At 41.4% G+C, this 12,745-nt stretch overlaps 1 protein-coding gene across 1 annotated transcript in view; it reads right to left on the minus strand.

Moving 5' to 3' along the window:
* LOC124274363 (cytosolic purine 5'-nucleotidase-like) overlaps positions 1-12,745 on the minus strand; it is a 185,112-nt gene that overhangs the window by 3,790 nt on the left and 168,577 nt on the right. The window contains 8 exon segments of the mRNA XM_046709737.1: positions 29-251; positions 710-776; positions 1,377-1,484; positions 2,014-2,052; positions 2,750-2,810; positions 3,179-3,258; positions 4,392-4,488; positions 7,320-7,377. Of these exon segments, the coding sequence (XP_046565693.1) occupies positions 29-251; positions 710-776; positions 1,377-1,484; positions 2,014-2,052; positions 2,750-2,810; positions 3,179-3,258; positions 4,392-4,488; positions 7,320-7,377 (733 nt within the window).

Here is a 12,745-nt window from a genome sequence, read left to right on the forward strand (position 1 = left end):
CTGATGCAGTGTGTTGAGGTGTACTCACTTGTAAATGTCTCCAATCTTACAGTCGAGCTCCTCCAGCTTGGAGAACAGGGACTGCTTGTGAGTCCACACCTGAAGTTCCTGGGAGATCTCAGGGACGATCAAGAAGGTTCGCCATCCTCGGCTCTTCTTGGACTTGAGAATGTCTCCAAATATATGGTCACCGACATAGAGAACCTCACTGCCATACGTGCCCATCAGCTCCGAGAACTGGTCCACAGAACCTGCCGACAGCACACATTCATATCACCATGCAAATGTTAAGGTATATTTCCTCTTTTATTGTGGGACTCCATTGTTATAAGGAGGGGGGTTCTAGAAACCATGACACAATGCAAGATGGTGGTCACCAGAATTAATGGGTTTGGGAGGCCATCAAAAGTGACCACAGTTCTATCTTTTCCAGTTAAAACACTTAGCATTATTTAGAGACAGCTCATTCTTTATGGGGACCGGGGCATGGGGAGGTTTATGAATAAATGTAACGTAGTATGTAGTAAGGGTATGTACGGTTGAGATTTCATACACTTCTGAGGCCAAACCTACAGGCCCACCCAACCCTATAATGTCCTGGACTGTAGGTTACTGAATATTGAATTCCCTTTCTGAATGAACCTGAGACTGGACCAGTTTGCGTGTGAAGTTTGTGTTACCATGGCAATGGAATAGTGTGTGAACCAACCTCCTGAGTAGATCTGCCCAGACTGAATAGGCCCAGTGTGTGTTCCAATCTTCAGAGACCCAGTGGCCTAAAATGACAGGTAATCATGATCAGCTCTCCAGACGCTGCATCAACTCATCAAATCTATAGAAGCATATACAATTAGAGATTCACATATGTGTTCAAGAACAGTTTAAGTACATCTTTAATTCCAACCAAAAGAAGCACAAGTGTGTCCAGTCTCAAACAGTTGCACATTTAATCAATATAAGGTTGAACTGGAAATTGACATTTTATGACTGCTTCAAGCACTGAACATTGACTCCTACGAACTGCCTAAACCAGTGTTCAGGTAGTTACCTTTCCCTCACAACTCTTCACCACAGTAGAAATTTTATGTAGAACTTTATGTTATCATTGTGTTTCTTTGCAATAATTTTTCCAGTATCGTAGGTGTCTTTGTTTCAAAAAACAATATCTAATGTCAAAATACTTTGATGTAATAATGTAAGTTTTCCAACTCATATCATTGTCAATACGCTCTTCATACTTTAGTGAATTTCTGTTGAAATGATTGAGTATGATAGAATCATCTTGCCAGTTTGATTTCTCCATTACTTATTACAGCAACAAAACTTCTGTTTGCTACTGTCCTGACATACTTGACGTCTGCCAGATGTCGACTCACCCTGTCCACCTGACGGAGGATGGTTCCTTCAGTGAAGAAGAGAGGTTTCCTGGCATCCACCACGATGTAGTCGAAGTATGACGTCCAGTCTCTCTTGGCGTCTGTCGACTGAACAGGTTCTCAATATCAGCACTTGTGGTTACACCGAGCAAGTTCCTTACCCACATTCTGAATGATTTGTTACAAGGTCCATTACCATACAAGCATGATTTATAGAAGGTTGAACAATGCATAAAACTGCAATGCCCAACTGTATTGGTGCCTGAAATAAGATATGTCCTGTGAACTGATGTTTCAGATCAAGACAGATATGCTGAAGAAGCAGTCAGTTTAACGTCTGTATAATACACCTGCACCAATGCTGTTCCTACCTTCTTTGGTAACCCGTGAAGGTCCAGGTTAGAATTGATCTTCAGTAATCCATGCTTGTCGTAAGAGGCGACTAACGAGATCGGGTGGACAGGCTCGCTGACTGGGTTGACACATGTCATCGTATCCCAATTGCGTAGATTGATGTTCATGCTGTTGATCCCTGGATTGTCTGGTTCAGACTTGATTATTTACAGACCTCCGCCATATAGCTGGAATATTGCTGAGTGTGGCGTAAAGCTAAACACACTCACTCACTCACTCTTACCTTCTCTGGAGGGTAGTCCAGCATGTAGCTCATGACTTTCTGAAAGGAGGAAAACAGTTCAATGAGGACATATTTGAGTGAGTTCGGGAAAATGTAGCTAAGTGGAGATATAGTTCAAAGAGGACATAATTCAGAGAGGACACAGATCAGTGAGGACAGATCAGGGAGGACATTGTTCAGGTGGGACACAGTTAAATGAGGACCCAGCTCAGTAAGGTAACATTTCACGGGGGACAGACTTCTACGAGGTAACATTTGGCTGAGAACAAGCAGATCAGTGAGAACATGGTTCAAGAAGGACATTATTCAGTATGAACATAGTTAAGTGGGAATACAATTCAGTGAGGATATAGTTAAATGGGGACACAGTTCAGTGAGTTAGTGAGTGAGTAAAGTTTTACACCGCTTTTAGCAATATTCCAGCAATATCATGGGGGACACCAGAAATGGGCTTCACACACAGTACCCATGTGGGGAATTGAACCCGGGTCATGGGCGTGACTAGCAACTGCTTTAACTACAGGGATACCCATCACCCCAATTACTACAGCCAGTTCAGTGGGGATATAGTGTATTCCTGATATGGGATATATACCACACAAGGGTTATACACTCTGTATTTCACCCCTGCCATGTATGTATTACAGGACATTGTGATAGCGCCGGAATATTGCTGACTGCAGCACAACACAACAACCATATGTTTAAAAGTGTAAATACATTTCAAAATACTTACATCTGAATAGGTGTAGCCACTATTGGTGGCAAGAAACACTTTGGCACCATTCCTTCGCAATCTGAAAATATATAAATAATTGGCTAAAGAAAATTGCAACAAACTGTTGAAACAAATAAAATGGCAAAGAAAGTAGCAGAGTAAGATTTTTGTCCATAATCAGTTTGATTTAGATGTTATTCATCCCCAGTTTGAAAGAACTTTTATCAAGCCAAGGAGGCTTGTTTCAGGGTGCCACAGTACAACGTGGAACAACAGGCAAGGCTATTTATGCTCGTGAGTTTCACTAGTAACGGTAAAGATCAACAAGCTCCTCATCACAATCATGTTGATGTTTCAGGCCAAGTCTTGCTAACACACCTCGATATGAATGTATACAGTGGCTTAAGTTGTACTGTCCTGACTGTAACTTGGCTCCACAACACTCACCTGTCCAGCAGCACAGGCAGACGGTCATCTTTCAGAACATACTTGCTCAGATTCTTCACAGTCTCTTCCTTCAGAGGACCCTGAAATCGCAACATTCATTCAAACATTTGTTTGTGCAAATAAACCTTACATTCAAAATCTGAATTAAACTTTCAGACACAATGTCTATTCATGATTTAAGAATCATAAATTGAAAAAATGCATTAATAAATGAAGCATCTATAATTATCGAAGCTCATGTAAAATCACCTACAAATATATGCAAATATAGTTCTTCTTTACGTCACTGAGTGGCATTTTAAAGTTGCTATGATGAACAAGGGAGAGAGTTCTATGGATACACAATTTCTTTATTGCAAAAGATGCGACATTTCGGGTGTAGCTGCAGGGCTCCAGATAAGGGCTGTATCGGCGTATGTACGGATATAAAATGTGCACGATACGGTAGGAAATAATTTATAAAACGTAGCAGATACGCACTACAGCAATGGTGTATGGCCTTAGAATCATATTTATCTGAAAAAAGTATTGTTTTATAGTTTATTGACCTGTTTACACAAGAGTACCAATGTTGTGGTGCATATATGAAACGAAACACAAGATTAGTGATACTCCATTAAATTCCATTAAGTACTCTAAATGTACTCTTATGGTTTTCCAGTACTCCTGCATTGAAACAGTCAGGAGTACGTACTCATGATGTTGAAAATTTATCTGGAGCCCTGAGCTGCTAACACTTGCTTGATAACAGTCTTAGCATTTACACTGAAATGTTGTACTATTGTAATGAATAAGTTGTATATGCATACAACTATCCCCATTATTTCTTCTTTGTTGATTGTTCCCAGATGATTGCTTGTTGAATTTCAAATGGTTTTAACAAAGCATCACAGCATATGCATTCTAGTATTATAATCCATATTTAAAATGCGCTGTTTTCAGTTCAGAAAACATCTGACAACTAACAAAAAACCCACTGTGATGTTGTCAAAAAAAGAATCACATGTCTATACCTGAAGAATAAGCATGACTCAAAACACACATTCTTTAGTGAAAATTAGTCACAATGGTAAAACAAATTTATTACCATTCAAGGGAAGTAAGTCACTATTATTCATGAGGGCAAACACATAAATAGAGTTACCTCCCTTACACCATTAAAATGATCAATGTTGTGAGCTACGATGTGTTACTTGTACAAAGATGAACTCACGGATGGGCCATGGACATGTCCTGTAGCGACAAGGACGTCTTGGTAAATGGATTTAAAAGTCATAGTGATGTCGCCAATTTTAACACCTGTCTTCATCCTAGATAAAAAGAAAAATTCATTCATGCTTCAACTGATAAGGCATTAATACTGCTATAAGCTATATATCATGAACACCAACAAAAATACCAGCAGCAAAACTTTAAGAAGGAATTGTCTAAATTGAACTGGTGCCACTATTGGTAAGTGATGGACATAAGCTTAGAGCTTTTATCCAACAGGCGGTAGATCCCAAAATGATCAAAATCAGAACCTTTCAGAAATATAAGCATATGTGTTACACCCCTATTACTGATGCTGAGAACTTTTTACCTCTAGAAGCTAAACTAATTACAACACAGTAGTCTGTGAATGTTAAGTTTGTCCACGGTACTTTCACATCACAAACCAACTGTACAGAGTCTGCGTTTGTTTTTGCTTGACACCAAGGAGCAATGAAAGTTATGTTTAGTGTCGTCCAATTAGTTTTAGACAAAGCAGGAGCCCAGTTAATGTTAACAACATCACCATGCTGTTATGATAAACACCCTCAACCCAGTGTGAGGACATGTTGATGTCACATCTCTCGATTCCTCTCGCTCACAAGTGTAATTTGATTGGATGGTTATTTTAAGCGTCCTGCATATTTATTATACCAGAATAAAAATATACAATAACTGGGTATCAAGAATCGTAAGTCTGAAATTTAATCCAGATTATAGATTTTAGTATGTCAAATCTGTGCAGTACAGATCCTGGCTAGCCTTGCTCCAAGGCTGTACTGAACAAGTCCAAGGAGTTTAAGTTTAGTTTTATGCCACACACAAGTCCAAGGAAGAACAGTAAATGTATCCACATAATTGTCAAGTGGCGAGAAACTTATACTTCAGCCAAGGATGGAAGGAACAATCTGTTCTTATCATGTATGTAACTTAGGAATTATAAATTAAACAAATTTTCGTTGCCTCCAGACTTGTGCAAGTCTAATGACTGGCAAGCCATACCACCAATTCTGAATACTTTAATTACATTTTTTCAACAACTCAATTTCTTCTCTGATCATTCATCTTAAAGGCAATTTGCTCAAAATAAATATACATGCTACAAAATTCTCAAATGGTTGACTCTGACAAGAAAGCATGAATACTTTCAGTGTGGATGATTTCAGAAATTTCTCAATCAAGTAAGCCCAAAATACCCAAACTAGTTTCATGTATTTTCAAAACAAAACATGCCCCGGTAACCCGGTTTCCTCAATTCTGCAAATGATACACTGCAATTAATTTTAATTGGTTGTTTTTCAATGTCTGACGCAACTGGGAATGATTCCTGATTATCTCCCCTTGAGCAGCTGACAGGAAGACCTAGGTTTAGCTGTGTAAGTGTCATGGACAATTTTAAATGAGATTTTTCTGGTAATGAGTTAAGGACTGGAGAGGAATAAACCTAAGTCTCGCAGTAATTAACACTTTCTCACCAGAAGCTTCATGTCCAGCACCTGTGCTCACTGCCACAAGCACTCACAGGAAAACATGTTACCCAGTGACGTCATGTGCTTGTCAAATTTTATCTACACTAAATTACTTTCAACTACTGAAAACAAGGGCCTAATTTCAAGAGCATGGTGTTGCGTGTTTATATCTCACTGCTAGCCAGGGACACGGGTTACCCACACAATGTAATCTCGCTGTGCATAATTGTGTCCCTTGGGCACGCCAGGAATCTAAGATCGTAGATTTGTATTCCGGTCAGTTATTCCAGTCATTCCTGTAATGTTTCTTGGTTTGTCAGCACCAACCAAAGTGAATAAACATATTAGACATGCTTCACTTTGGTTTCCTCTAACGTGCTGCTATGAAACTAGAAAACTGTTCGAAGCAGCATTAAGCCAAACTAACTCACTCCCTGCTAAGCAGTAAGTGTAAAATGATTGGTCTGCTGCTTTGAACAGTATTCCAGCTATAGAAGACCTTCTTGTGCCACAAATTGAACACAAGTCCTACTTTAACTCATTTCCATAAAAAGGAAAAATAACTTAAATATTTTTGGGAAAGTTTTTGTAGAAGGATGTACCCCTTACAGTTTCTGACTTCTGCTCCAGAAATGAATCCAACTGCCTCCATTTTGTTCAAGGACTCAATTCAATTTATAGTGAGTAAGTTTAGTTTTATGCCGCTTTTAGCAATATTCCGGCAATATCACGGCAGGGGACACCACAAATGGGCTTCACACATTGTACCCATGTGGGGAGTACTAGTATTTGGCATGACAAGGAAACTCTTTAACCACTGGACTACCCCACTGCCCCTTCAAATTTATAAAATTCATACGAAAAATATATGTGGAAAAACTAAATAGAAAAAGGTACATCTACACTATGTTTTTAATGCGTAAACCCTGCTAGGTTAAGATCTGTTCAACATTTTTTTAGTTCTTTTCTGGAAACAAAACGTGATCAACGGACAGACAGAACCTGTTTCCATATCCATCACAAACTCCTATCAATCAGACTATATGAAGGCACCGAGTTACCACTAGACCTATCTATTTACCCGGTACCAGTTTTGGCAAAGAAATATTGTATGGTTTCAGGATCTGCTACGGAAACGAAATAAGATGGTGGGAGGGATGTCACCTACTTCTCCGTTGGGGGGAGACAACTCAAGCCAATACAACAAGCAATCTATTTCATATACACGGATTGTGTCCTATTTTTAATAACTGGAGACAGTTGATTCCACGTCCTCACCCATCTAACTATACAGGCATGGATTACAGGCCGATTAACTGATTAACAATTATGGATTTTAGCTTGTAATGTCAGCATGTCTGCTTCCTGTGATTGTCCTTATTGCCACCTTCATCAGCATGTTCTTGTTGCTATGGACATACCGAGTATACTCCTCATTCTTGCAGAAGAAGTGCACCAAGCACGCCATGATGTACAGCACTGAAACAAAGAGGGTGGGCAGTCAGCATTCATGTTGCCAACACAGGATGATGGTTTGGTACAAACAAACCAGAACTAGTCAGGATCAAACCTGGCTGTCGGGGCTACCAGTACTGAGAACAAGTGTTTTTTGTTAAATACATCACCCGTTATCATATGATACTACTTCAGTAAGTGAGTAAGTGAGTGAGTTTTGTCAATCACCAGTTTGTCTGGTCCCGGACTCCCAATGTCAGCACAATCTACATTCACTCACTCACTCACTCTGAAATGATCAACCTCTGCTGTCAGTGCTGACTGTATTTTCACACAAGTCTTACTTTTCCCCTGTTTGCCATAACGATTACACTATTCTGTGTAATCAGCCATTGGGCTGTAGTGTCCACTTTCCGCCTTCCAACATTTCAGTATAATCTCATTAATCCCATTAATCTCAACATACAGACATAAACTTTCAATTCAAAGCCACATTATGATTAGATGCTTACCAAGCTCAAATAAACTATAAAGATAAACAAGACATTGCTTGTTCTTGTACATTTAACCACATTTCATCCATCGACTAATTTAATTATTTCATATATTTTAATAATTTCTCTCTTAAAACTCAGTTATTCTCCCATAAAATTTGTCTCGGTAAACACATAATCACGTCCCGACTGCTGAATTTGAAAGTTATGCATAAATACTTCATTTCTAGAAAATTGGTTTAATATGGCACCCAGTGCATTGTATGAGAAATCAACAAACAGATTATACCACGAATGTTTGATAATCAAAGGAATTTAAGTAATAATGTATTTTTGTCCAACTTCAAGTGGTTTAAACGCCATAACCCATGGAATGGCAGCAGCCTGTCCTGCAAGGCATCACGAATGTCTCCGTCAATTAAAGGAGAACTGGATCCCCTCAACAGGGGGGTTGGGGGGACAACTGCACTGTTAGACTCAGCCTCTCCCCCATTCTTTCCCCCAAGGCAAATCATAGAAGGACAAGTGATAATTCAGTTATTCCAGTGAGTACTTGGTACCTTTCATTATTACATAACAATTGTGCCTTCAAAATTATTACTAGCTTTGAGGATTAAAATATCAATGATGTTAAATTGATGTTATTGTTTGTATAAATGCAGCTGTTTCTTTATCAGAGAACAAGGACAAATGTTATCTTATTCTTGTCTGTTTAGGTTCATTTATTACATGTTTTTGGTCCAATGAGACAAACTTTGAAAAGTTTTCCAACCGTTTCATTCACAGTAAATTAGGCACATTTAGGTCTGAATCATACATAAAGGCAGGGTGGGGGGAGTTACATTGTTCTGAGCAATAATTCAGAGTTTCAGTTTTCTCTATAACAAGTCATGTAAGCTTTGTATCCCAAGTCGATGTTTATGTGCAATAAAAATCACCCTCGTCTGGTAAAACTGTACCCATATCTGAAGCCAATGAATGGATCACTATAAGATAGCCGGACTCACTTTCCCTCCTCAAATGTCAAGATCCACCTACCACCACTGGGATCCATTCCTTGGCTGCCTAACTGTACCCATCCCCAATCAATGGATCCCCTAAAGGTTACCAGACGCAATTTCCCTCCTCAACTGTCAAGATCCACCTACCACCCCTGGAACCCACCCCTTGGCTGCAGAACTGTACCCATCCCCAATCAATGGATCACCTAAAGGTTACCAGATGCAATTTCCCTCCTCAACTGTCAAGATCCACCTACCACCCCTGGAACCCACCCCTTGGCTGCAGAACTGTACCCATCCCCAATCAATGGATCACCTAAAGGTTACCAGACGCAATTTTCCTCCTCAACTGTCAAGATCCACCCACCACCCCTGGAACCCACCTCTTGGCTGCCTAACTGTACCCATCCCCAATCAATGGATCCCCTAAAGGTTACCAGACGCAATTTCCCTCCTCAACTGTCAAGATCCACCCACCACCCCTGGAACTCACCCCTTGGCTGCAGAACTGTAGCCATCCCCAATCAATGGATCACCTGAAGGTTACCAGACGCAATTTTCCTCCTCAACTGTCAAGATCCACCCACCACCCCTGGAACCCACCCCTTGGCTGCAGAACTGTACCCATCCCCAATCAATGGATCACCTAAAGGTTACCAGACGCAATTTTCCTCCTCAAAAGTCAAGATCCACCTACCACCCCTGGAACCCACCCCTTGGCTGCCGAACTGTACCCATCCCCAATCAATGGATCCCCTAAAGGTTACCAGATGCAATTTCCCTCCTCAAATGTCAAGATCCACCTACCAGCCCTGGAACCCACCCCTTGGCTGCTGAACTGTACCCATCCCCAATCAATGGATCACCTGAAGGTTACCAGACACAATTTCCCTCCTCAAATGTCAAGATCCACCCACCACCCCTGGAACCTATCCCAGTGCTCTGGTGGTTGTGACCCTTGTACAGCATGTCCAGTATGGCAGTGAAGACACACTGCATTCCTGTTTCGTGTATCTGTCAGCCATCCTGATTACTGTTTATACCATTCAACAGACAACATCTCTAAGCTGTCGACTTACACTGAAGACCCCAACAGCTGAAGTCAGATCTGGGCTGAGTAATTACTGTGTACTTACCCCGACAAGCCATGTTAAAACACAAATAGTGGTACTAGTTCACAGTCAGATTGGATAATCTTTCAAACATCGCACAAAATTGTCAGACTTCCATTAACGATGTAGAGCACTTTAGGTTCCTACCAGTGCTTAAAAATGTACTCCACACTTCAGGTACTGATATATGAAAGGATATGCTCCTCATCAGTTGGTTGTTACGACAATCATGGTGTACCAGTAAACATGGGTTACATATATCCACGACAATCATGGTGTACCAGTAAACCTGGGTTACATATACCACGACAATCATGGTGTACCAGTAAACCTGGGTTATACCTACCACGACAATCATGGTGTACCAGTAAACCTGGGTTACATATACCACGACAATCATGGTGTACCAGTAAACCTGGGTTACACCTACCACGACAATCATGGTGTACCAGTAAACCTGGGTTACACCTACCACGACAATCATGGTGTAGCCTGGGTAAACCTGGGTTACACCTACCACGACAATCATGGTGTACCAGTAAACCTGGGTTACATACCTACCATGACAATCATGGTGTACCAGTAAACCTGGGTTATACCTACCACGACAATCATGGTGTACCAGTAAACCTGGGTTACACCTACCACGACAATCATGGTGTACCAGTAAACCTGGGTTATACCTACCACGACAATCATGGTGTACCAGTAAACCTGGGTTATACCTACCACGACAATCATGGTGTACCAGTAAACCTGGGTTATACCTACCACGACAATCATGGTGTACCAATATACCTGGGTTACACCTACCACGACAATCATGGTGTACCAGTAAACCTGGGTTATACCTACCACAACAATCATGGTGTACCAATATACCTGGGTTACACCTACCACGACAATCATGGTGTACCAGTAATCCTGGGTTATACCTACCACGACAATCATGGTGTACCAGTAAACCTGGGTTACACCTACCACGACAATCATGGTGTACCAGTAATCCTGGGTTATACCTACCACGACAATCATGGTGTACCAATATACCTGGGTTACACCTACCACGACAATCATGGTGTACCAGTAAACCTGGGTTATACCTACCACGACAATCATGGTGTACCAATATACCTGGGTTACACCTACCACGACAATCATGGTGTACCAGTAAACCTGGGTTATACCTACCACGACAATCATGGTGTACCAATATACCTGGGTTACACCTACCACGACAATCATGGTGTACCAGTAAACCTGGGTTACATATACACCGCGACAATCATGGGTGTACCTGGGTTATACCTGGGTTACACCTACCCACGACAATCATGGTGTACCAGTAAACCTGGGTTATACCTACCACGACAATCATGGTGTACCAGTAAACCTGGGTTATACCTACCACCGACAATCATGGTGTACCAGTAAACCTGGGTTATACCTACCACGACAATCATGGTGTACCAATACAATCATGGTGTACCATATACCACCTACCACGACAATCATGGTGTACCAGTAAACCTGGGTTATACCACCCGACAATCATGGTGTACCAATATACCTGGGTTACACCTACCACGACAATCATGGTGTACCAGTAATCCTGGGTTACGACAATCATGGTACCTGGGTTACAACGACAATCATGGTGTACCAGTATACCTGGGTTACACCTACCGACAATCATGGTGTACCAGTAAACCTGGGTTATACCTACGACAATCATGGTGTACCAGTAAACCTGGGTTACACCGACAATCATGGTTACACCTCATGGTGTACCACGACAATCATGGTGTACCAGTAAACCTGGGTTATACCTACCACGACGACAATCATGGTGTACCAGTAAACCTGGGTTACCACCTACCACGACAATCATGGTGTACCAGTAAACCTGGGTTATACCTACCACGACAATCATGGTGTACCAATAAACCTGGGTTACACCTACCACGACAATCATGGTGTACCAGTAAACCTGGGTTATACCTACCACGACAATCATGGTGTACCAATATACCTGGGTTACACCTACCTACCCGACAATCATGGTGTACCAGTAAACCTGGGTTTATACCTACCACGACAATCATGGTGTACCCATATAAACCTGGGTTACACCTACCACGACAATCATGGTGTACCAGTAAACCTGGGTTATACCTACCACGACAATCATGGTGTACCAATAAACCTGGGTTACACCTACCACCGACAATCATGGTGTACCAGTAAACCTGGGTTACACCTACCCACGACAATCATGGTGTACCAGTAAACCTGGGTTATACCTACGACAATCATGGTGTACCAGTACAATCATGGTGTACCAGTAAACCTGGGTTACACCTACCACGACAATCATGGTGTACCAATATACCTGGGTTACACCTACCCGACAATCATGGTGTACCAGTAAACCTGGGTTATACCTACGACAATCATGGTGTACCAGTAAACCTGGGTTATATATACCACGACAATCATGGTGTACCAGTAACCTGGGTTACACCTACCCGACAATCATGGTGTACCAGTAAACCTGGGTTACACCTACCCCGACAATCATGGTGTACCAGTAAACCTGGGTTAGTACCTGGGTTATACCTACCACGACAATCATGGTGTACCAGTATATACCTGGGTTACACCTACCACCACGACAATCATGGTGTACCAGTAAACCTGGGTTATACCTACCACGACAATCATGGTGTGTACCCAGTACCTACCACGACCATGGGTTACACCTGGGTTATACCTACCACGACAA

Source organism: Haliotis rubra, unplaced genomic scaffold (genome assembly GCF_003918875.1).
Source record: "Haliotis rubra isolate DU_JTF1 unplaced genomic scaffold, ASM391887v1 Scf19, whole genome shotgun sequence".
NCBI lineage: Eukaryota > Metazoa > Mollusca > Gastropoda > Lepetellida > Haliotidae > Haliotis > Haliotis rubra.